We start from the raw sequence: 26,545 nt of genomic DNA on the forward strand, positions 1-26,545 counted from the left end.
ATTTGTATTATTTTTATGAGGTGCAAGAATGATTGCAGAGATTCCAGAAATCGAGTGCTGAACAGTGACAGGTGACAAGGTGTGATGTGGACCAAGCCCACTTCTCACATCAGCTCCAGTGACAGACAAGGAAGGCACACAAAAGCCACTTGGAAAACATTCTAAAGTTATGTAAAGGGACTTGCGCTGATGATACAGACTTGAATGAAGAGAATTATCAGCGCAGGTGGCAAACAGGGCATTAAGGCTACTAAACAACTCTGTGGTTACTGTAATCAGTTGAAATCTGTTTTTGTTCAAAGCGAAAATGGGTTGCATAAGAAGACTGTTCAGCCACCAGAAAATAAATAAGGCAATATGTACTAGGGTTTGACTCAACCTCTTTTTGCAACTGTTTTTGGGTGTTTTAGAGGAACATCAAAGACTGAAACAGCCCACTTATATTCTTATATACTTTATTTTAGGCTCTACACTTCTTGACGTGCAGTAGTGCTTTCATATGTTCTCCCCCAACTTCTACATAGAGTTTGGATTGACCAAAAATAAAGCAAGATTTGTTTAGTGCATAAGGCTGGCATCATACCCGAGGTAGGCAACACATCACTATCACATACTAGTGATGACAAGAGTAAGCAGAAGTATTGAAAGGAACTAGAGGCAGCCTTAAAAAACAGTAAAACTGATGGGAGGTGTTTTCTCTTTTTAACCTCACTCTCTTTCCTTCCCTTGTTTTTAACATTCATGTCAAGTAGAGACAGAACAAACCAAATGCAAATCTTGAGACAGAATTAATACATTCAAACATTTTCCCCAGCCATGATTTTGGAGATTTAAGACTAAGTTCATAGAAACAATTAACATTTGTGAGAATGAAATTGCATTTGCATTTTAAGAGAACCTTTGCCTTGTTCATGCACAGGTTCTTAAACTGAAACTTCCCCACTCTACAAAAGTTAGTATTTCAATGCACTTAACTTATATTTTGATACATGTTCATATGCTTACAATGTCACTCAGATACCCTGCAAGGAAATGGATGCATGGACAATACAAATATTTCAAAATATGCTCTTGTCTGGAATACAAGGGGATCAAATATATTTTCAAGTACTTAGGGACTTTAATAGAAAAAAGTACAGTTAGTAAGTGAGGGATGAGTTTTCTTTGGCAAGGATTTTATCAAATTGAAGGAGTTACTGCCTTAAACAAAGCAAAGTGTCAAAGGACCAGTGCGCAGAATGCTCTTGCTCCCTTAACCATGGTTATATGACCGGGAGTAGATTGTGGTGTCTCACATTCCTCTCCTCTGGCATGAATTTCCCTGCTATGGCTAAGAGTTGCATTGGTACTGACTTCAACCACGGTTAACACCAGCCAGGTTTTGCCAGTATGAAAAAAACAGAGAGTGAAGCTGCTTAAAATAAAACCTTGGTTGATATTAGCTATAGTTAATATTAGTGTTGCTATAAACCTTCACCATAGTTAATGCTGGTGTAGAAAATTCATACCGGAGAGGAGTGGGGTGAGATCCCATAGGCTGCTCCAGAAGATCCCATATCTTTCTCTCTTAAGGAGCTCTGTCTCTAGTGATGCCAAAACGCTCTCTTCCTGATGACTATTTGAGGCAGGAACTGGCCAAACAAGGCTGTGACTTCATGGTTAAGTGATAAGGAGCATTCCAGGCACAGTGGACTCAAGTCCCTACATCTAATCTGTGCATTTTGGGGTTTGTTTTGTAAATTTTGTACATAGGAATATAAATAAAAGGATGCTATCTCTTCTCTTCCTGGGCTGTTCAAAGCACCAGTGCCAAAGTTCTTTGTATGTCCAAAATGTAAGGGGGCAAGTGGTTCACACATCAGTGCATGCCCAAGTGCAGTCTCACGCGCAATAGCATCAGGAGTGCTTTTGCACCTGTTCAACACTTCTCTCCTGCCTCAAGAACCATTTAAATTTGATGGAGGGTAAGCATCTCACACAAGGTGTTTCATAGCATTTCAGGGACACCATGTGCTGCAAGCTTAGAAGGTATGCACCCCGATTCTATGCATGCTTAGTTGGAAGCAAGTCCCAGTGAGTTTAATAAGGATTACTTCTAAGCAAGCACGCATGTAAGTATACATACAACACGGTGATAGTGCCCATTATGAGAAGTTATTTCAAGTATAACATTCAGTTTTAGATTTCAGCTAATCACTAGCACTTAGAATTTCACATGATCAGGGAGCCTAGTTTTGATTCAAGTTCAAAGGTTTAGTTAACATTACATTATACTATACTATATATTCCCCTCTTGAGATGGGCTGTCTTTTATTTAATCCAAGCCATCATGTTGAACCTGCAATGTAAAAAGCAATTATCTGTAACACATACCATCATTAATCAAGGCATGGACAAGTGTACATTGCAAGGTACAAATGTTATATGGAGAGATGTATGTAATTGCAGCTAAAGCAATACTGTACTTAGAATGTTTGTGCAATAGTATGCTGCTGCCCAAGCTTGAGCACTTACTGCATAGGCAGAGATGCTAAACTAGGTTATTTAAAAAACCAACAATTCCCTCCCACTTCAGCACCCGCAATGAGACATTAAGCAGTCTTTGAAACTGTACATTGAATAAAAAAACTGTACATTGAGTAGTGCCTTAAATACATGTCCAGCTAAACCGAATACTTTTTTTTTGTTAAACATTCAAAAAGAAATTCCCTTATAATTGGTGGTACCTTGAATAACGTACAATTACTCATCCACTGTAAACATATGTAAGCAGTATATTACATATTGAATCAGATCTCTTTTACATAACAAACACTGAAAATCCAGTTCGCTATCACCATTATGACAATTTTCATGCTTACATAAGATGTTTGGTTAGAAGCTATTTAATAGCAGAAACTGAAAATGTGTCAAGATGATTATTTCATAGTGGCTCATTTAGTTAAGCACCCCCCTTAGTGCTTCTGAATGTTGGTCACTGACATTCGTCTTCATCTGTTCAGTCTCTGTGTTACAACCTCTCGGTACATTATAGATATATAGATGAGTAGCAGAAACACCACAAAGAAATCATCTAAAAACCCCAAAATTCCAAACAGGGCTTCGGGGAGAAAATCCAGGGGGGATGCCAGGTACAACAAAGCTCCCATGAGGCAGAGGAATATTCGGATGCGGAACATCCAGAAGAGGCCTCCAACGGAAAACATTTCTCTGAATGCATGGCGCAATAACGTGGGCAAATCCATAATCCTTTCCATAATCTAAACAAAATGTAGAAAGACCAATTTTTGGTAAATGTGATACATGGTACATTTATCTCAGGGACTTTTGACACATATATTACAAGCTCACATGCATTTACACAAATTGTAATATTGGTGAAAAAGCATGATAGTGTAATTCCTTCTTGGACTGTGTCCATGACCCTTTCCCCCAGTATCTCCCTCTTAAAGATCTATATTCTCATTCATAGGGACTCTGAATATAAACAGCACCTTGGATCATGCTTTTTTTATACCAAGTACAAGATTAAACAAACACATGGGAAAAACAAAATATTGTTTAAGATTTTACATTCAATACAAAACATACTTAAATAAGACTCAATATTGAAACATCACTTTCTCTAAGTGTTAGAATGCTTTATATCTCAACAATCCTTACCCAAAAGAACCCAGAAGGCAGACCAATATTATTAATCATAATAGATTGCAGAGGGGGAGTGTGAGAGAGTGTGGCTTGCCAAAGCATCACTAATGGGTTGGGGCAAGATTTCAACAAGGAGCCTTTAGGCCAGGGGTTGGAAAGGTTTACCTCGCCTGGGCCGGTTCACTCCAGTGGAATCCCTCCATGGGCCAGATCGCGTGTATGAGCCAATTTCTGGCGTCTGTGTCTGCGCAGACGCGATTTCTGGCGCCGTGGAAGCGAGTCCCTGCGCCATTGCTGTGCTGGTTTAGCGCAGCACGCGGGGACTCACCGAGCGGGTGGCTCGGTTGGGGGGGCTCGTGGGCTGGTTAAACAACCCCCGTGGGCCTCTTGTGGCCCATGGGCCTTAGGTTGCCTACCTCTGCTTTAGGCTTACAGCTCCCTCTCTTAACTGCTACATAGCATAAACTCTTTTCTGACTAAGCTTGCTGAGTCTCTAAAGACATACAAAAGCTGGGAACTCTCCATGCCTTTGGCCTCTAAAGCTGGTATTTCTCAATTAAATCCCTTATTTTATTCCCGAAAATTCACCACATCAACAGGGATTATTATTTGTCTTGGGTGGGGTCCACAAATTTGGCTGGTTTTGCTGGCTGACAAAAAAAAAACGTAGTTTCTGGATCCCTCACCACAAAGGTCATTGTCTACTTCCTTCACCTCTGCAACACGGTACAAATGCAAAGAGAATCCCTTGCTCCCTCACTGCAAATGCAAGCTTATGGCTAGGAAAGGGGGCGGGGAAGATTGTTCCTAGAATTACACTACACAGTGCATTATAGAAACAGCCCCAATGCTCCTCTCCACTTTGGAGCTAGAAAGGGATGAAGTGGGGACTAACTCTAGCACAAACGTGGGGCAAGCTGTTCTCCATCTCCAAGGCTGGAAGGACGACTGGACCTGTCTCTGAAGCCAAGTTGCAAAACCACAAACCCAGGCCTTTCTCTCCAGAGCTAAAGAACAAGGCTAGGGTTTGTCCTTTTGCGACCATACTCTTGAGTGCCTTCAAAGCACTACAGCCAAACAAGCCCATTCCTCTTTTGAACCTTAATGTTAGGGAAGGGCAGGGACTGGCCCCTGTGCTTGCACTGCACTTCAGAGGTGCTCCAGCGCTCTATAATGTTGTGTGCTACTGGTAAATGGAATTTGTACCCCTGGTCCCACTGACTCTATCCCCACACATACCGATCTTGGCTGTCCTGAGAATCTCCTGTTGTAATCGTTGACAGCCTGAAGCACCTGCATTGCATCCTCTTGTTCTTCATTGAAGAGTGGCAAAAATAAAGTTACCTGAACACAATAGAAAATCGATCATTTAATACCTGCATGCAAACTTCCCCCCCTTTCCACTGCAGTGATTTTAAAACAGGGGGTGAGGAACCTGTTTGCCCTCCAAATGTTGTTGGATTCTCAACTTCCATCCACCGCTCCCTCCATGGCCACTGCTCAGGAACGATTGGAGCTGAAAAGCCACAGGTTCCCCACCCAAATTTTAAAAGGTTACAGAAAAGCCATACCCTAACAAATGACGTGCTCTAGCATAAGAACAAAATATGTGACTGTAATTATTCTTACTAGGCGTCTCTTACAACTACAGGGGTTACACATACCATACAGCTCAGACAAATTTGACAGTTCTGAAAACCAAGGTGCAAAGCACTTGCAAAGTAGTCCAATACACTAGAATAGCATTATCCATAGTCTGAAGCAAAACAGGAAACAGCCCACAAGATAAATATAGCACCTCACTATAAATATTCATCTGGATGGCTGCACAAAGGAGATTTTAAAACGTGTTAAATTATTACCTGCGCATAAAATGTTACCAAGACTACACATGTCCCATATCACAATACACACAAACATGTATTATTACACAAACACATGTATCATTACAGATGCATGATTTCCCAAGACCTTGAGCCTAAAGCTGTATTCTGCCATAGGAACTTTGCCTCTGATTTTGATTACAAAGGAGGACTAGCATCAGGCCACTGAATCCCCATGCAGTGGGAATCAGGGTTTTTAATTATTACAGAAATGCAAGACTATTGCCAGGGAACTGCCATCAGCTCAGGAGGGAGAGAGCAAAAGCCGAATGGATTATAGAGAGCCTCCAGGGATGGGGGGGGGGGGAGCAGCTCCTCTTCAACGGAGGAGAGTAACCACACTTCCAGTGGAGAGGAGCTGCAGGAGTCGGAAGGACTCCTTGCCTGGGAAAAGCAGGGAGGAGAGGGGTCCTCTGCTACCCATGCCCTCCTTGCGCAGAAAGTATCTGCGCAGAGAGGGGAGGCGCAGTCTGGGCGTCAAGAAGCTGCTTTGCTGGGGAAAGTTTAGGAACCGCCCACTCACGCATTCTGCCAGCGATTGAGCCAGCCATGGGAGAATGGGGCTCCGGACAGATAAGGTTTATTTTGGCAGCAAAAACAAGGCTTCACAGCCAAGCAGGGAGATATTTGCCTGCTTGCTCTCGAGCAACCCCTTGGAAACATAACAACTATGTAAGAATATATAGTATCAAATTCTATGTAGAATCTAAACATGGTTAATAGGCATATAACGTGTAACAGATTTCACAGGACATCACTATGCCTAGGCCAACAACTTATACTTGCTTAATTTTATACAGATAGATGTAGGTGTGGGAATGCTAGTGTTGCCGTATGAGGAATGGGAATGGCACCAGGGAACCCAGCAGGCTCAATGAAGGCTTAATAAGAACAATAGGGAAACTCAAATGCAAATGGCACAGATTTGGCCCAAATGAGAATACCCTTTTTGAGATGCGGGGACCAGAAGCACATAGTATTCCAAATGTACTCACACAATAGATTCGTACAATGTCATTATGCTATTGGCAGTTTTGTGTTCAATTCCTTTCCTCATGATCCCTAGCATGGAATTTGCCTTTTTCAGTTGTTGCACATCTTCATAGAGCTATCTATTGCAGCCCCCATATCTCATTCCTAGGCAGACACTGCTAGTTCGGACCCTATGAGCATATATGTGAAATTAATATTTTTTTGGCCCAACATGCATCACTTTGCACTTGAATTGCATTTGCCATTTTACCACACATTCACTAAGTTGGGAGAGATCTTTCTGGAGCTCTTTACAATACCTTTTTAACAGTTTTGAACAATTTAGTATCATCAGCAAACTTGGCCACCTCACTGTTCAGTCCTAACTCTTGATGAAGAAGTTAGAAAGCACAGGTCCCATTACTGATCCTTGGGTGACTCCACTTTCTACATCTCTCCATTCAGAGAACTGTCCATTTATTGCTACTCTCTGCTTCCTGCTACTTAATCTATTTCTGATCTATAAGAGGACATTTCCTTTTATTCTATGATTGCTAAGCTTACTAAGGAGTCTTTGGCAAGGGACCTTTTCAAAAGCTTTTCGAAAGTCCAAGTGCACGATATCAACTGGATCACCTCTATCAATATGCTTGTTGACTTTCTCAAATAACTCAGATATTTGTGAGTTAGGACTTCCCCTTGCAGAAGCCATGCTGGTTCTGCTTCAGCAAGGCTTGTTCTTCTATATACACAGAATCATAGAACTGTAGAGTTGGAAGGGACCACAAGGATACATAGTCCAACTCCCTGCAAGGCAGGAATGTTTTGTTCAACACATGCTTGGCTATTTCCCCACCCCCCTTAACCAGTATTTTCCAAGTGTCACAAAAACAAAGAGCCGCAAATAAAAAACGCAAAATAAATAGCAAAACCAGACAGTCCTCAGCATAACACTCAAATCGGAAGCATAATGCTGAAAATGGAGCACGTTCGGTTTCCGAAAAGTTCGCAAACCAGAACACTTACTTCTGGGTTTGCAATGTTTGGGTTCCAAGTTGTTTGAGTACCAAGGCGTTTGAGAACCAAGGTACCACTGTATTAGGCCTAGAACTTCATCTAGTGTCCCTGCTATCTGCCTCAGTTCCTCTGACTCTCTTGCAAAAGTTAGTCCAGACACTAGAGTTCCTGGGTGCCATTCAAGTCCAGGGTCACCACCCCTCTGGTTGGTTCCATGACCAACTGTTTTAAGTAACAATCATTTAGAGTATTTAGAAATTTTACCTATTTGTTGTGACTGGAACACAAATGTAGCAATACTACCAACATTTCCCCGTTGAGATGCTTTATTGATTCATTTTTTATCTCAAGATCTCCCTGAGCATTTTGATCAAGGGGGCAATAGCACATCTCTAGTACTAAATTGCTTTTGGGGCCCAGTATCACCACCGACAATGATTCTGTGGAGGTGTCCACCCCTTTGGGGAATTTTAGCTTGCTGGATTCAATGTTCTCTTTGATGTACAGAGCAACACCATCTCCAGTACATCTTTCCTATGGTGTTTATATCTAGAGATAATGTGTTCCACTTGTTCTCTCCATTCCACCACGATTCTGTTATACCTACTATAGCAAGACCCTTACTCCCCCTGGAGCTATCTCTGTGGAAGTGGAACAGAGCTATAATGTCCCTGAGGGCCTCATCCACCACTTTCTCTGCCTCGCTAAGCTTTTCCAGATATGCCGCCTTGGCCTCAAGGAAACAAACTTGTTCCTAAACAGACAGGAGCTCATTGCACCTTGGACACACCCACAACTTCCATCCAAGAGAGTTCACAAATTTTGGGGTTCTCAAATTTGGCTGGCTTTGCTGGCCAACCAAAAGATGTTGTTTCTAGTCCCCTCCCCACAAAGGGTGGGGGCTGGTTCCTCCATCTCTGTAACACAGTGCCAAGTCAGACAATTCCTGATTCCTCAACCCCAAATTCAAGCCTGGGGCTCGGGAAGGGGTGAGAATTGTGCCTTAGAATTAGATTACACAGCCTGGGCTTTTCTCAGAGCCACAGCTGCAAAACTACAAATCCTGGCTGCACTGTTGATAGCCAAAGAGGAAGGTTAAGACATGTCCTTATCCTGCTTTGCTTCTGAAGCGCCACAGGTACCTCAGAAGCCCAGTCCTTCTTTCAATCTTGCACCTGGGGAGGGCACTGTATTTGTGGATTTCAGAGGTACACTAAATGGAAGGACAATCCTCAGCTCTATCTTCAGCTCCCAAGGCTAGGCTGGATGCAACAGATGGGTGAAACTGTGGGTTCCTGGTCTTCCTGACTCTGTTCCTACACATACCAATCTTGGCTGACCTGAGAATCTCCTGTTGTAATCACTGACATCCTGAAGCACCTGCACTGCATCCTCTTGCCTCTCACTGAAGAGAGGTAAAAATAAAATTACCTGAACACAATAGAAAATCAGTTACTTAATGATTTTACATGGATTGTTTCCTTTCTTATACCGTACTTTTAAAAGGTTACAGAATGTAATGTGTGTGGGGTTTTTTAAAGCCAACTAATGATGTGTTGAAGCATAAAAGCAAAATCCAAGCACTAAAATGGGTGCAGTTGTAGTTATCTTCTTATAACCACAGAGATTAAAGTTACTGTTGAGCTCAAGGAAATCTGCAAGTTCTGAAAACCAGGGTGTTCGGCTGTGAGCCACCTGCCAAATTAGTCCATGATATTACAGTAGAATTATCCACAACCCAAAGCAAACAGGAAATTCAGTCCATAAGATTGGTTTGAATGGTTGCAGGGAAGAGACTTAAACATTGAACTATTATCTACATATGAAACTATGTTACCAAGACTACACATACACCCTGATCATGTCACTTGCCCTTAGTTTCAGCCGTACTTTTAGTCAGTTTAGAGATATCTTCCCTTAGAGATAGAAGAACTTTAGACCAATCTTATGCTTGTTGTTGTTGTTTAGTCGTTTAGTCGTGTCCGACTCTTCGTGACCCCATGGACCAGAGAACGCCAGGCACTCCTGTCCTCCACTGCCCCCCGCAGCTTGGTCAGACTCATGCTGGTAACCTCGAAAACACTATCCAACCATCTCATCCTCTGTCGCCCCCTTCTCCTTGTGCCCTCCATCTTTCCCAACATCAGGGTCTTCTCCAGGGAGTCTTCTCTTCTCATGAGGTGGCCAAAGTATTGGAGCCTCAGCTTCACAATCTGTCCTTCCAGTGAGCACTCAGGGCTGATTTCCTTCAGAATGGAGAGGTTTGATCTTCTTGCAGTCCATGGGACTCTCAAGAGTCTCCTCCAGCACCATAATTCAAAAGCATCAATTCTTCGGCGATCAGCCTTCTTTATGGTCCAGCTCTCACTTCCATACATCACTACTGGGAAAACCATAGCTTTAACTATACGGACCTTTGTTGGCAAGGTTATGTCTCTACTTCTCAAGATGTTGTCTAGGCCTGTCATTGCCCTTCTCCCAAGAAGCAGGCGTCTTTTAATTTCGTGGCTGCTGTCACCATCTGCAGTGATCATGGAGCCCAAGAAAGTAAAATCTCTCACTGCTTCCATTTCTTCCCCTTCTATTTGCCAGGAGGTGATGGGACCAGTAGCCATGATCTTCGTTTTTTTGATGTTGAGCTTCAGACCATATTTTGCACTCTCCTCTTTCACCCTCAATAAAAGGTTCTTTAATTCCTCCTCACTTTCTGCCATCAAGGTTGTGTCATCTGCATATCTGAGGTTGTTGATATTTCTTCCGGCAATCTTAATTCCGGCTAGGGATTCATCCAGCCCAGCCTTTCGCATGATGAATTCTGCATATAAGTTAAATAAGCAGGGAGACAAAATGCAGCCTTGTCGTACTCCTTTCCCAATTTTGAACCAGTCAGTTGTTCCATATCCAGTTCTAACTGTAGCTTCTTGTCCCACATAGAGATTTCTCAGGAGACAGATGAGGTGATCAGGCACTCCCATTTCTTTAAGAACTTGCCATAGTTTGCCATGGTCGACACAGTCAAAGGCTTTTGCATAGTCAATGAAGCAGAAGTAAATGTCTTTCTGGAACTCTCTAGCTTTCTCCATAATCCAGCGCATGTTTGCAATTTGGTCTCTGGTTCCTCTGCCTCTTCTAAATCCAGCTTGCACTTCTGGGAGTTCTCGGTCCACATACTGCTTGAGCCTTCCTTGTAGAATTTTAAGCATAACCTTGCTAGCGTGAGAAATTAGTGCAATTGTGCGATAGTTGGAGCATTCTTTGGCACTGCCCTTCTTTGGGATTGGGATGTAGACTGATCTTCTCCAATCTTCTGGCCACTGCTGAGTTTTCCAAACTTGCTGGCATATTGAGTGTAGCACCTTAACAGCATCATCTTTTAAAATTTTAAATAGTTCAGCTGGAATACCATCACTTCCACTGGCCTTGTTATTTGCAGTGCTTTCTAAGGCCCATTTGACTTCACTCTCCAGGATGTCTGGCTCAAGGTCAGCAACCACACTACCTGGGGTATATGAGACATCCGTTTCTTTCTGGTATAATTCCTCTGTGTATTCTTGCCACCTCTTCTTGATGTCTTCTGCTTCTGTTAGGTCCTTTCCACTTTTGTCCTTTATTATGGAAATCTTTGTGCGAAATGTTCCTTTCATATCTCCAATTTTCTTGAACAGATCTCTGGTTCTTCCCATTCTATTGCTTTCCTCTATTTCTTTGCATTGCTTGTTTAAGAAGGTCTTCTTGTCTCTCCTTGCTATTCTTTGGAAATCTGCATTCAATTTCCTGTATGTTTCACGATCTCCCTTGCATTTTGCTTGCCTTCTCTCCCCCGCTATTTGTAAGGCCTCATTGGATAGCCACTTTGCTTTCTTGCATTTCCTTTTCATTGGGATGGTTTTCGTTGCTGCCTCCTGTATAATGTTACGAGCCTCCATCCATAGTTCTTCAGGCACTCTGTCCACCAAATCTAAATCCTTAAACCTGTTCCTCACTTCCACTGTGTATTCATAGGGGATTTGACTTAGATTGTATCTTACCGGCCCAGTGGTTTTTCCTACTTTCTTCAGTTTAAGCTTGAATTTTGCTATAAGAAGCTGATGATCTGAGCCACAGTCAGCTCCAGGTCTTGTTTTTGCTGACTGTATAGAGCTTCTCCATCTTTGGCTGCAGAGAATATAATCAATCTGATTTCTATGCTGCCCATCTGGTGATGTCCATGTGTAGAGTCGTCTCTTGTGTTGTTGGAAAAGCGTGTTTGTGATGACCAGCTTGTTCTCTTGACAGAACTCTATTAGCCTTTGCCCTGCTTCGTTTTGATCTCCAAGGCCAAACTTGCCAGTTGTTCCTTTTATCTCTTGACTCCCTACTTTAGCATTCCAATCCCCTATAATGAGAAGAACATCCTTCTTTGGTGTCACTTCTATAAGGTGTTGTAAGTCTTCATAGAATTGGTCAATTTCAGTTTCTTCAGCACCAGTAGTTGGTGCATAAACTTGGATTACTGTGATGTTAAAAGGTCTGCCTTGGATTCGTATCGAGATCATTCTATCATTTTTGAGATTGCAACCCAGTACAGCTTTTGCCACTCTTTTGTTGACTATGAGGGCCACTCCATTTCTTTTACGGGTTTCTTGCCCACAGTAGTAGATATGATGGTCATCCGAACTGAATTCACCCATTCCCGTCCATTTTAGTTCACTGATGCCCAGGATGTCAATATTTATTCTTGCCATCTCATTTTTGACCACCTCCAACTTACCCATGTTCATGGTTCTTACATTCCAGGTTCCTATGCAATATTTTTCTTTACAGCATTGGACTTTCCTTTCGCTTCCAGGCATATCCGCAACTGAGCGTCCTTTCGGCTTTGGCCCAGCCGCTTCATCAGCTCTGGATCTACTTGTACTTGCCCTCCGCTCTTCCCCAGTAGCATGTTGGACGCCTTCCGACCTGAGGGGCTCATCTTCCAGCGTCATAACTTTTATATGCCTGTTGTCTTTGTCCATGGAGTTTTCTTGGCAGGGATACTGGAGTGGCTTGCCGATTCCTCCTCCAGGTGGATCACGTTTGGTCAAAACTCTCCACTATGACCTGTTCATCTTGGGTGCCCTGCTCGGCATAGTTCATAGCTTCTCTGAGTTCTTCAAGCCCCTTCGCCACGGCAAGGCAGTGATCCATGAAAATCTTATGCTAGTTCTTCACAAATCTATGAAACTAAGCTTGCCATGGCATCTGTTTCATCTTGTTTCACCGTGTCTGCTTTACCCCCTTTAAGATGCTTAGCTGTCATGATGTTGTCTCTGAAACAGGAATTACCAGGGAGGAAGAAATCCAGGAGTCAAAGTTTCCTTTTTCGTTCCTGTGTTTGCTATGAGGCATATCCCATAAGCACTGCTGACTTTGAGCACACTATGAAACATATAGATGGCAGCATGTTGCTATTATTTTGTGAGCTGGGACAGAGCAGTAGGTTGTTCTGTAATTGATGGTGACATCACTATTCTCCCCACTTAAAGAGATTTTTGAAACAAATGTATTTATTTATTTATTTATTTATTTATTTATTTATTTATTTTTAAAATGTGCAGGTGCTATGGGATTATTAGTTGGCTTTGATACAAAGATTAATGTAGATGCTGCTCTGGGATTCATAATCTAAAATGATGCCTAGCATTAGATTCTAAAGCAAATGCTATTCTACTCAGGTATCAATGGTATTCTGTATATTCCTGAAACATAAACATGTAAAAACTTTGAAGGGAAAGTTACCAAAAGTTAACATCAGAATTTTGAATATCAGCTTATTACCGTTTGCCTGCAGATAGGGCAATGTATTGCACCTCCCCATGGACCACATCTCCAGTAAGCAATAATGCAGGAACCTAGATAAAAGAATACCATTACTATTTTCTTAAACTGACAGTATACCAAATAGAAGTTGCTATTTCAACAAACACTTAAAAATGATGAGCTGATCCAAATGATAAGCTGATGCAAAAGTGTCATTTTGTGGGGTGAAAGGACTATTTTCTCTACAACACATTAAATCATCTGTGCAAATCAGTATCTTAAGAAATCTTTACAAACAATATTGAAATAAGTGTCAATCTACATTTTTAAGCGATTGCCAGCTTTAAATGCCAATGATGCCTAACCTTTCTTATGAAACTGGTATTTTGAATTGCTGTGAGCCTCTTACACAAATATACATAAGATATATATGAAGTGGGACAGGAATAAAAATGGGCAGTAATTTAATATATTCACTATGTTTAGTCATTTAGTCGTGTCCGACTCTTCGTGACGCCATGGACCAGAGCACGCCAGGCACTCCTGTCTTCCACTGCCTCCCACAGTTTGGTCAAACTCATGCTGGTAGCTTTGAGAACACTATCCAACCATCTTGTCCTCTGTCATCCCCTTCTCCTTGTGCCCTCTATCTTTCCCGACATCAGGGTCTTTTCCAGGGAGTCTTCTCTTCTCATGAGGTGGCCAAAGTATGGGAGCCTCAGCTTCACGATCTGTCCTTCCAGTGAGCACTCAGGGCTAATTTCCTTAAGAATGGATGCGTTTGATCTTCTTGCAGTCCATGGGACTCTCAAGAGTCTCCTCCAGCACCATAATTCAAAAGCATCGATTCTTTGGCGATCAGCCTTCTTTATATTCGCTATAGCAATGATCATTTTTACATTTTTTGACATAGTTTCAATACCTGTTAGAAATAACTAGTATCTAACACAGTCAGCTGAATGAAAACAATCAAAGGGGAATTCCATGCTGCTGTAAAACTAATCCACATTTTCAAAAGCACCTTTTTGCACATCATTTACTTAACACATCTTACAGCATAACAGAATGCAATAAGTGATGCAAAAACGTATTTTGCTTACCACAAAAAAGATGTCCACAGTTTGTTTCAATGGGAAATGTAGCCTGTTGTAAACACACTGGGCATGACATATCAGTATAGAAACGTTGTCTGTCTTCAAGTACATTCTGCTGGAAGAAATGAGAAGTGTCACCTGTTAAAGCAGAGCAAATCGCTGTACCTGCCAAAAGCAGCAAACTAATCCTTATTGCAAGATCTGAAGAAAGTGTTTCCCACAAGTATATTTTCCGGACTCTATTCTCACATAAGAACAATCATACAGTAGAAAATGAAGGGCAGAAACCCAACTTGTTAGCCTACAGAGTCTAAAAAAGTAAAAACAAAACACTAAGTTGATTAAAGCAATGAGAATATATTAACTTAATCTGTAAAACCAATGAGAAAACTATCTTAACAATGTACCCTGAAAAGGCCTTGTTGGATTAAAAAAAGTCTTAAGGATTTGCCTACAATTGTTGGGTGTGGATTCCAAAGTATGGGTGCCACCACACAAAGTTCTTCCCTGGGTACTCATTAAATAAACTTTCTGGCCTAAGGGTTCAAGCAGGATGATACAAGGAAAGGCCACATTAACAACACCATAAAGGTTGGTGTGGAGGTGATTTTGTCCTCAAAGTGCCTAGCAAAAGAGTCACAGCACATTCCCAGAAGGTTCAATCAAGCCTGTGTGTACCGAAGCTGGTTTCATCAGACCATGGACCACTCACTGAAGAGTTCTAAAAGGTAAAGGTAAAGGACCCCTGACAGTTAAGTCCAGTCGCAGACAACTCTGGGGTTGCGATGCTCATCTTGCTTTACAGGCCTAGGGAGCCAGTGTTTGCAGACAGTTTTTCCCGGTCATATGGCCAGCATGACTAAGCCGCTTCTGGTGCAATGGAACACCGAAACCAGAGCAGCGCATGGAAACGCCGTTTACCTCCCCACGAGAGCGGTGCCTATTTATCTACTTGCACTTTTTGGGCGTGCTTTCGAACTGCTAGGTTGGCAGGAGCTGGGACCGAGCAACGGGAGCTCACCCTGTCGCGGGGATTCGAATCGCTGACCTTCTGATCGGCAAGCCCAAGAGGCTCTGTGGTTTAGACCACAGCGTCACCCACATCCCACAAAGGAGGCAAAGGCCTACGACACCCGGTATTCCCATGTGGTCTCCCATCCAATTACTAACCAGGGCTGAAGCTGCTTAGCTTTCAAGATCAGGCATGTTCAGGGTAGTATGGCCATAGAATGAAGAGTTCTACCAAGTGGCTACTTTGGGATGTGACAAAGACTATGAAGTAGACTTTATTTGCTGCCTACACCACCACACAGGAGGCATGATTATTTGTTCTAACTCGTTTGAAGGAGCCTTTGAAGTTGCAGATCAGGTTGACTGTCAGCTGGCCCCACCTGCACCTTTAAAGCTCCCCATTCTCAGGCAAGGAGCCTGCTGAGAATGGGGAACTCTCCTCACCTGAGGGATGGTTGTGTCTGTGTTTTTATTTTGCTCCTTCCTTAGCACCATTCCCTCCTGGGACTGCACACATACAGAGTCATTCTTTTCCCCCTCTTTGGGGCTTCCTCCAACCCCCCAAATGTTTCTTTTCTTTTTAATGTGTACCTCTGTCACTCTCAGTGTTGCCTCAAGCATGCCAATGCTTCCTTCTTGTGCATATGCTATGCCATTTTGTTTACATAAGTCACAGCACCCATCCTTGAACTTGGGAAACAGAGGGAATAGTCTCCAGCTATTACAAAAGGTTCATGAGACATGAATTCTATTCTCTAGCATCCATGTATTATAACCAGATTTGGCTCTAAAGGAGCACAAAATCCATGAGGTTCAGATTTATCTACCTCCTGGTCATCACATGAGAAATTATCTGAGAGTTGGCACCAAATGCAATTTATGCAAGGAAGAGCAGATAGCATTATACCTGTTCTGATTGTATTTGTTGTCTAACTGCTCTCACTAGCTCTTGGTTTTCTGGATGAATAGCTGGGTGGGCATTTCTGTTAAGAGAAAATACAGTGCATAACACAATGCTAACAAAAAACTTCAAAATCAGAGCTATACACAATGGAATTCATCTAGCATGTTCATAATTCTAAGATGCTCCAATTAACTGCAGGACAACGGCATTTTATGCAGTAGTAAGTCACTTGATCCAAACTTCAGTGCAAAATTCCTTCCCCCTGTCCCAGATAGTAAGGGTAGTATCCAATGCTAGTCATACTATCATGAGTAGGCCCACTGAAATAAATGACCGTGTCTACCTTAGGTCCATTATTTCAATGTGTCTACTTTGGGTAGAGCTTCATTAGATAAAACTCTAACCCTATGTATTCCCCCCCCCCAAAAAAAAAAATACTATTAGCACATAAATGGAAAGCTTTTTAAAAAATATTTGAGTGCTCAAGGCTACAATCTTACTCATTCTTACCTAAGAGTAAGTCCCACCAAGTTCAGTGGGAGTTACTTCTGAGCAGACATGCACAGGATTGTGCTCTAGGATGAAAGTAATGACATCATTCCCTTTTCCTTTATGTTAATGAATTTCTTATCCCCATCAAAGTATTCTGCATTAGTTTTTATCATATATTAATTTTGAAAATGGGCTATCTTAAAGCTGAATTTTCAGTTTTAAGTAGCAGCAGCTATGGAAACAGAGAACTTGGGTGGGAAAATATCATAGTTTTATTATGCTAGTTAATGCTCCAAGCTAGATAGGTTAACATATACAATATCTATGACTGGTTTTTCAGGTTAGGGTGTAGATATATATATATATATATATATATATATATATATATTTGTAACTCTGCAGTGCAAAGATGCTTTCTCTGTCTCCTTCCCCAATTTGGCTAGTGTTGTAAATATACCAAGTATGAGTAGCATGAAGAACTGGAGGTCATCTCATTTGGCCCAAGCTCAGTAAAAGCTTTGTGGGTGAAGGGAGATTTTAATCAACCCTACTGACTTTCTAGTTTGATTCTTTGAAGTGCTGCTTCCAAGAATGTGCAGTCAAAAAACAGGTGTGTTGTATCATTAAAAATATTTTAAATTACTTTAAATATATATGCCTGACACATTACAAATACAGTAGGTCATTGTCAAGTGCTAACAGTATCTCACCTTAAAAGCATGTATGCCAGTGCAGCAAGGAATGTGATGCTGAGCACCACTGCCAGCAGGACCTGGTCACTTATTCCTTCGATCATTGAATCACTATCTAGGATCAATCTCTGAACTTCTGTTTCTTGGCTGGCCATTCCAAAGCTAGAATCCAGGAAAGACATGCATTCAGATTTATACATGTGCATAAAAATTATTAATGCTTAGCTCACATCTACAACTAAAAAGGAGTAGACAAAAAACCCTTGAAGTTGCCACTGGTCTTCAAACTTTAAAATCAAACTGTGTTCTGTGACAAGATGGCACACTGGTAGATTTCCACATGGCCAAACTCCATATCACATATACCCTGCTACATTCTAGAATTCTAAAATTCCATGGGATTTCATGTGGTGACATGTGTTTCACAGATGACAATTCGGACAATAGGCAGTGGGAATAGCCAATAGCCTAATGACACGTCCAACACGATCCAGTCTCAAATGTGTTGCCAGTGGAAAGTATGCACTAGAAGTGACAAAAATCAAAAGCAGATAGACAAGCCATGTGCTACATAGTAAGACAAAAACATATAATATGCATATATGCAATATACAGCACTTATTATCCTTTAGAGGAGGTCAGTCCCATTTAACAGCTGGGCAGCACAGGCACAGTAATAAGGTATTAGTCCAAAATCAGTCAGTTAAGCTATGGCACAGAATTTTGAAGCAGAAATAAGTAGTAATGGTGTGTGCTTCGGGGCATATACAGAGTGCTTTCCCCCCAGCATTAAAAAGTTGCAGCCTACCCTGTCATCACAGAATTAAGAGGATTACAGGGTAACGGTATATCTGCCCTATATATTAAAGCTCCAGCATCTCCCTTGAAATTGAGTACTAACTCCACCTCCATTGCCAGACAACTGAACCAGAGAACATATAAACAGTGTTCCCCTCCATACAATAACCCATGCTTTGTTTTCAGTTTTCCAGCAACTCTTCACAAAAACATTCTCTTTCTCCCTCCACTTGTGTTACAGACAAGCTATCCTTACTTGTTCTCCTTTCCAAACTCCTTCCACAAAGTCTGGAAACTTAATTTGTGCTAAGACATCACAAGGGCTTAGCCCAGAAGTCTGTTCTCCATACCAAGTCTGAGTCCTGGGAAAGTCCATCTGATGATATGCAGACCACTTTCCCCTTCCCACTGAACAACTGTGGTCTCCTGTTTGCTCACACACTTCGAATTCAAATTCCTTCTGAATGGATGAAAAAGCCACTCCTTGCCAACAAAGTACAATAATGTACTTTCCCTCCCATTTTTATGGGTCCAGCTCCGAGGGCCTTCTGGCGGTTCCCTCACTGCGAGAGGCCAAGTTACAGGGAACCAGGCAGAGGGCCTTCTCAGTAGTGGCGCCCGCCCTGTGGAACGCCCTCCCATCAGATGTCAAAGCAATAAACAACTACCTGACATTCAGAAGACATCTGAAGGCAGCCCTGTTCAGGGAAGTTTTTAATATGTGACATTTTAGTGTATTTTTCATCTTTGTTGGAAGCCGCCCAGAGCGTCTGGGGAAACCCAGCCAGATGGGCGGGGTACAAATAATAATTTATTTATTTATTTATTTATCAGAGAAGTTGATGGCAGACTGAATCAAGCACTTTCCTCATCCAAACTACTCCTATCTTCCATCCTGACCACTTCAGTCTTCTGTTGCACCGCCAGCTGGCTTTTCCAGTTTGGGGAGGAAATTAGCTAATCATAAATGCATTTAATAACACTGAGTCTTCCCTGTATAGAGAAGCTTTTTAATGTATAATGTTTTATTATGTTTTTATATATGTTGGAAGCAGCCCAGAGTGGCTGGGGCAAACCAGTCAGATGGGCGGGGTACAAATAATAAAATTATTATTAGTGGTAGTAGCAGTGGTGAGATGTGTAAATGCATTTAAGATGATAATTTTATGCCAATTTCTTTGCTTGCCTTCCCTTTTCCTTTTTATGTTTGCATAAATTGATTGTCAGGTAAGCTTCCCCTCCTCAAAGGACATAACTTCTATTTACCTCATCTGGAAGACTCAGCACCATGTCATTAGCAGCTCTCTTCAGGCCCACAGCAAATGTTTCACACACAGCATCTGAGAAACCACTGTGCTGTACTTGCAAAAAGAGAACATTTTCAGGCTACTTTTTAAAATATACTTCAACACAGCATATGTTTACATTATTTTCGCACCTGCAGATATAGGCTTGAGTAATTTCTATGCCCACACAGAGTAAAGTGCAGCTGTATGTATATAAAACAACTCAGGTCTGGATGGAACATGCTATTAAATCATCCCTATCCACTCAAGAAACATACAGAGGTGCAAACATTAAGAAACTGAGGTGAAATTTGATGAAAGAGCTAACATTTAAAAATATTAAGTTGGATATAAACAAGTACCCACTTAATCTGTCTCTGTTTTGGGTCACTCTCCCTCTATCTACAAGCAATTTGGGGAAAATGCTAGCAGTGTTATCTTGCACCTTTCTGTGTATGGCAATCATTCATGTTTGCCAAAATTCAGAAGACCTGTTAACTACTCCTCAAATATGCAAATCTGAAGTATGCTATTAAGTAATCAAGAACAGCTACTCCTTTGCTATGGAGCAAAGATTCTGTTGGGCCTAACCCATGGTTTGCTGTTGTGCGGGAAGTGAGATGAACTGCACTTAACCCTAACAGGGATGTGCTTGAAATAGGATCTGAAACCACAATTTCAAGTTGGTTAAAGAGGAACCACAGTTAACCCTAAACTACAACTGGGTTAATGTTACTACTGATCAGCTTGCTGAAGGTACATCCAGCAGGGGAATTGCATTTGAAAAGGAACAGAGTATGGAGAAGAAAATATGCACATAACCTGTGACTCAAAATATTTTGAGCAGTACTTGGTTAAGGTTTGCATCCAATGAAAGGAGACAGACCAAAAGCAACCGCAGTCCCATCAGTGTTTACAAATATGCATACATAGACTGGTGAGTGCTGATAAAAGCAGAAGCATTTACTTGTATCTAGCAAAACCAGGATGAGAGCTGCTACAAAAATCAAAAACACAATAAGAAAGCAAAGTGCAGGGGAGAAAAACTATTTTCTTGCCTTTAGCAAATAGAATTTTTGAAGGCCGGTTTAATTTACTGGCCCCACGGCAAAAAACTCAAGTTCTTCACATTCTTTTTTTTATTTCCATTGCTTCTTGAATAAGAACAAAGCACCACAAAACAGCTACATTTTAATTACAACAGATGCTTTTATTCTTGTGAGCAAAGTTTTCTTTCTTTTTTGAAAAAAAAAGCACTGAATTTTAAGGTCACAAAAGAACATGTTGGTGCAGATGTATTATTTCACTAGGCTTTTGACTAGATAGCTAATAAGAGAGACATGAAAATACTTTGTTAAATGCTTCTCATGTGGTAAAGCTGAAATTTTGCCACATGGCATGGTTCAGAAATACTTAGAATGCCCTCAAGTGTCGGATGGAATAAATAATTGTAACTGGCCAGTCAAAATAAAATGAAATCTTAATTGCATCTGCTTAGTCTTAGAGGCAGGTCCAGCTAATTTCAGCATGTTACGTAATTTCAAATAATGTGCCCTGATCTTTTTATATCCTTCCAGAGTAACTACATTTATTGTACTCCTTTCTTAATGTTAGATAAAAGACTCCTATACCCTCTCACCGGGACGCAGGTGGCGCTGTGGGTTAAAGCCTCAGCGCCTAGGGCTTGCCGATCGAAAGGTCGGCGGTTCGAATCCCTGCGGCGGGGTGCGCTCCCGCTGCTCGGTCCCAGCGCCTGCCAACCTAGCAGTTCGAAAGCACCTCCGGGTGCAAGTAGATAAATAGGGACCGCTTACCAGCGGGAAGGTAAACGGCGTTTCCGTGTGTGGCTCTGGCTCTGGCTCTGGCCAGAGCAGCAATGTCACGCTGGCCACGTGACCCGGAAGTGTCTCCGGACAGCGCTGGCCCCTGGCCTCTTAAGTGAGATGGGCGCACAACCCCAGAGTCTGTCAAGACTGGTCCGTATGGGCAGGGGTACCTTTACCTTTATACCCTCTCACCAGGGAGTAAGTTCCAGTGAACTCAATGAAATTTAGTTTTCAGTAGACCTTTATAGGTTTGCACTGTCAGCTGGCACTGGCAAACCACAGCTTCTGCTCTTCATGTAAAATACACAATGGGTATGTAAGACTCTTAATATTTGAGTATACAAGTAGCCCTTTTCTATAGCTGCCTTGAATACATGTTGTCTGGTAATCTGCATTCCTGAGTTAATCAAGGCCATTTTAATAAAAGATACTTAAATTGGCTTTTCTGTGGCTCACATCTGTGTGATGGGGAAAAGAAACGGAAAGCAACAAAAATGTATGTAAGAGTTATTTTCTAAGCAAACATGAAAAACCAATATTGCAGAAACAAAGAAAGAGATAAGGAGCTATCAGCATACACAGAAATGAATAGTTGGGAAACACAAATCTTGATGAGGGAGGTAACAAGCCTTCGTCCAAGAAAAGGGGGAAGGATAGCACTGCTGGATTTGGCTATGTGTCTTCAGCTGAATGCATGAAGACACTGTTGCCTTGCTCCATCGCAATGAGCAAATGATCACCGTGTGCCTTTTCTTTTAAATTTATCATGTGAACTTGAATTGTACTAGTTACATTATGTGTACCAAATCAGTTGATGAACTTTTATTGACATGAATTGGTACCAAATCAGAGCAACTGAACACGAACCCCAAAATGTTATGCTTTTATATTTTTGTTTACACATGGGAACTAAAAGGCAAAGAAAAGCAAGAAAAAGCAGTAAGTGTATCCCAGTCATACTAAAGGCACAGATGAATTCAAGACTCATGCTACTCAGAAAAGATGCCTGATCTATTGATATGTTAATTTATTACTTTAGCACTCTGAAAAGCCCATAGAATGTTCTCATTGTTCTGAGCACCAAGGTGCATCCCTTCCTAAGCAGGAGGACATCCAGAAAGAACACATAGCTAAAACTGTTCTTAAGAAGGGAAGATTTATGAATTGCCACCACACCTCTCATCAGGCAAGAAAGAGAAACTACATTCATGCTGAATGATTTCTTTCTCCATTGACAAGAATTGAAAGGTTTGTTCATACTTTCTCTAACTGTGTGTTTACTCTCTTTCATATTTACAAAGGGCACTACAGGGAACTAGAAGGTTCCAATAAGCATTTTGAGTTATTCTTCCCTAGGGGTTGGCAAATAATGCTGAAAACTAAGAATGGCCTGGATTAGTTGGTATTATATTCCTTTTTAGAAAGAAAACACCATTTTTTGTGTACAGGTAAAACTCAATTTAGGGACGTGGGTGGAGCTGTGGGTTAAACCACAGAGCCTCGGCCTTGCCGATCAGAAGGTCGGTGGTTAGAATCCCCGCAACGAGGTGAGCTCCCGTTGCTCAGTCCCTGCTCCTGCCAACCTAGCAGTTCGAAAGCACATCAAAGTGTGCGGGAAGGTAAATGGCGTTTCCGTGCGCTGCTCTGGTTTGCCAGAAGCGGCTCAGTCATGCTGGCCACATGACCCAGAAGCTGTATGCCAGCTCCCTTGGCCAATAAAGCGAGATGAAAGCTGCAACCCCAGTCGGCCATGACTGGACCTAATGGTCAGGGATCCCTTTACCTTTACCTAACTCTCAATTTATGCAGGGGTTATGTTCGAAGGATACCACGTAAAGCCAAAATCACATATAGTCAAAACACATTGGGTTCCTTGGCAGGTGTGATTGTCAAAGCCCCCCTCCCCCCGAATGACCACCCCTTTTTATTTTTATTTACAGAGCACATAAAACCAAATGTGTGCAAGTTTAATTGCATAAGTTGCAAATTACATGTACTTCATTTACTCACTGTCTTAACTACACTGTTAAGAGCCTCACATCAATTATCTACACAATAAACGAAGAGACCCAAATGTATACAAACTGAATCTATGCAATATAGATCTTAAAGGATAGTTAAATATAACAATGCAATACAGCTAAAACACTGAAATAAATGTTCCAGGTAAAGACTTAGGAAAATCATTTTAAAACTCACCTAGAACATTCAGTGTTTTGGAATAAGAAAATAAAACAATCTGGAAGGACCTTAGGAGACACCCAATGCAACCTCCATTTCAGTGCAGTATATACTAGATTTCAAGAATCTCCATTAGATGTTGGTCTATACTATTTTGATTGAGGTGCTTCTTAGGTAAAGGTAAAGGTAAAGGTACCCCTGCCCGTACAGGCCAGTCTTGACAGACTCTAGGGTTGTGCGCTCATCTCACTCTAGAGGCCAGGAGCCAGCGCTGTCCGCAGACACTTCCGGGTCACGTGGCCAGCATGACAAGCTGCATCTGGCGAGCCAGCGCAGCACACGGAAACGCCGTTTACCTTCCCGCTTGGTAAGCGGTCCCTATTTATCTACTTGCACCCGGGGATGCTTTCGAACTGCTAGGTTGGCAGGCACTGGGATCGAACGACAGGAGCGCACCCCGCCACGGGGATTCGAACCGCCGACCATGCGATCGGCAAGTCCTAGGCACTGAGGTTTTACCCACAGCGCCACCCGCGTCCCTGACGAGGTGCTTCTTACATATTAGCAAACTGTAAATGTGAGTGCACTATCTATTTGTGACCACAATAAGGACACATAGTGAACATAATTTTAACCACCCTGGCACACTCAAAATCTAAATGACAAAGGAGTGTATTTCACCACCAACTTATATGTAGAACATAAAGCTGGTTCAAGTTAAAGAGTAACTTCTAAAGTGTAACTTGAGTCAAATTTGATTCTTATTATGAAAATACTTTGTAACTGCTTTGAGAGCCTATTTGTGTTATAAAGCAAGATACATGTATCCAAAGGAAATAGTGTAAATAAAAACTATTTCCTGTTCATTAGCATGAAGAACTGTATAAGGTTGTGATTATGTATACATGGTATTTTACTGAAGGGTGCACCCTACACCTACCACTCTCAGTGCCTGTTTCGGATACAGCAGGAATTCTAGCCGGTTTTTTATATTATTATATAGCTGTGTACATGGTGCTTTATAGAGTAACATAAACTAGACAGGTATATAAGCAGAGAATGAGCAGAGGTGGCATTAAATGAAGGGCCACAGCTCAGTGGTGCAGCATCTGCTATGCATGCAGAAGGTCCCAGTTTCAATCCCAGATAGAATTAGGAATATCCCTAGTCTGAAATCCCAGAGAGCTGTTGCCAGTCACTGTAGACAATAATGAGCTTGATGGACCAATGGCGTAACTTGGTATAAGGAGTCTGCAATGATTTGTACTTAGTTTGTAATGAGGTGAGAGAGTTGAATCAGGCACAGATTTGGACACCAACTAATGAACTGTCTCTGAAGCTGCTCTAAGAGCATCATGTAAAGCTTCTCTCTAGGGGTAGCAAATATTTGGCCCTTTAGATCTTCCTGGGCCTCCAATCAGCTGCAGCCCCCATGACCAATGGTCAGGAATGGTGGGAATTGTAGTCAAACAACACCAAGAGGGCCACAAGCTCTCATTTGAAGCATAGAAGCAGACTCCTAAATTCCCCCTCTCCCAGGGTCAGAAAGCAACAATAAACCCAACATACTAGGTCTTTCTCCTTTGCAATCCCAACTGATATTTAGTAAAGCTTCTGCAAGAACACAATTTTTAATTTCAGTAGGGCTTGCAAGAGCAAGTTTTCCAATAATTTGTATCTTGTGAACCATAATTCAGTAGTAGATTGCATGAGTCACATGCAGCAGGTCCCAAGTTCAATTCCCTAGCAAGCCCTGTTAAAGGCACCAGCTTTCAGGAGCTTGCTGGGTTAGCTGGATATTTGGTGTGACCAGGTAGAAGGTGGGTGGGTATGTGTGCCATTTTCTACCTTGGAGCAAGGTAGAACTTCAAGGTAACTCTTGAAGGCAGGAATGCATTAGTGACTGAGATGTGCCACGTTATTCCCAGTTAATCCCAGATAGGAGTTTCACTGTATTTTTCACACACCCCAATACAGCACCACCCAAAAGAGAAGTTGTCAGAGTTTACCCTCCAGAGTGCTCAAAACTGGGACTGCATAGACCAGATCCATTTTCAGATTTCCTTTCTTTCCTCAACCCCCATAAGGAACGCAACCCCACCCCTGCAACCTCAGGGTAAATTTACACCCACCCACTCAAAACGCAGCTGCTTACCAGAATAGCAATTTCAGCAGTAAAAAAACAACCAGCCTCGCTTAAATCAAAGTTTTCTAGCGCCAGCGGCATGGAATAAAACATTTCAATACTTTATGGGAACGAGAAATGCGTTTCCCCAAACTTGTGTGTTGCTCCCGCTGCTTCTTTTGGACTACAGTTCCCATCATCCTTGACCACTGGTCTTGCTAGCTAGGGATGACGGGAGTTGTAGTTAAAAAAAAAAGCCAGCCGAAGACCCAAGTTTGGGGAAACGCTGCTTTACAGAGAAGTACTTCTGCACTGCCAAAATTAAAATAAAATAAAACCAACGAGGGTGGGATAAAACTCCCCCTGTTCATTTCAGTGCATCCTCCGTAAGCAAATATTTCATAATACCGTTTGAGAGGCCTGGCGCGAAGGAACCCTAAAGCTACCTCCCTCCCAAAAATATTATTATTATTAAAAAATCTCGTTTCTTCGGCCTAGTCACCCCTGAGAACCGTCAGGACTCGGAATAAGGATCACGTCCCGCCGAAGGGGCTCCGGAAAAGCTGCCTCAGCATTAGCGAACACGAGTGGGAAGAATATTCAAAGGAAACGAGGGGTGCGCCTCTAATGGCGGGACGGGAGCCGCCGGCCCGCGCCGGGAAAGAGCGCCAAAGTGGGCGCGGCGGGTCGCCTCACGAGCGCTCGGCCACTCGCCTCAGTACCTCAACTCCTGACGGGCTCAAGCGAGGCCTCTCAGCAACCAGAAGCGGCGGCAGCGGCGGCGGCGGCAGCCTCGGCCGCTTCCCCCCGCGCGCCTCAGCCAACCCGAGCGCCG

The 26,545-nt window shown here is 42.2% G+C and overlaps 1 protein-coding gene across 5 annotated transcripts; it reads right to left on the reverse strand.

The window, feature by feature from the left end:
• Positions 1 to 438: 438 nt before the first annotated feature.
• On the reverse strand, positions 439 to 26,539 carry RNF170 (ring finger protein 170). 5 transcript variants are annotated; one of them, XM_079959747.1, is made up of 9 exons: positions 26,433 to 26,539; positions 19,559 to 19,648; positions 17,513 to 17,656; positions 16,314 to 16,389; positions 14,402 to 14,507; positions 13,320 to 13,393; positions 8,847 to 8,951; positions 4,888 to 4,992; positions 439 to 3,260 (listed from the first exon to the last, which is right to left on the reverse strand). In XM_079959747.1, exons 2-9 carry the CDS (start codon positions 19,561 to 19,563, stop codon positions 2,991 to 2,993), a joined length of 885 nt encoding a protein of 294 aa, XP_079815873.1. In that variant the 5' UTR covers positions 19,564 to 19,648; positions 26,433 to 26,539; the 3' UTR covers positions 439 to 2,990. The 5 variants fall into 5 exon arrangements, with proteins under 5 accessions (XP_079815873.1, XP_079815871.1, XP_079815872.1 ...); XM_079959745.1 differs by having other exon boundaries at positions 14,402 to 14,510; XM_079959746.1 differs by having other exon boundaries at positions 14,402 to 14,510; positions 19,559 to 19,653; positions 26,433 to 26,530.
• Positions 26,540 to 26,545: the final 6 nt, after the last annotated feature.

The sequence above is a fragment of the Podarcis cretensis genome (assembly GCF_951804945.1).
Source record: "Podarcis cretensis genome assembly, chromosome: 17".
Lineage (NCBI taxonomy): Eukaryota > Metazoa > Chordata > Lepidosauria > Squamata > Lacertidae > Podarcis > Podarcis cretensis.

Bases quoted from the DNA above. Each gene is read 5' to 3' on its own strand.
- RNF170 (XM_079959745.1), bottom strand. The intron at 13,394-14,401 runs GTAAGCAAAATA...TCTTTTATCTAG, and splicing joins CTGTGGACATCTTTTTTGTG to GTTCCTGCATTATTGCTTAC. The intron at 8,952-13,319 runs GTAATAAGCTGA...TATTGTGTTCAG, and splicing joins GCCCTATCTGCAGGCAAACG to GTAATTTTATTTTTACCTCT.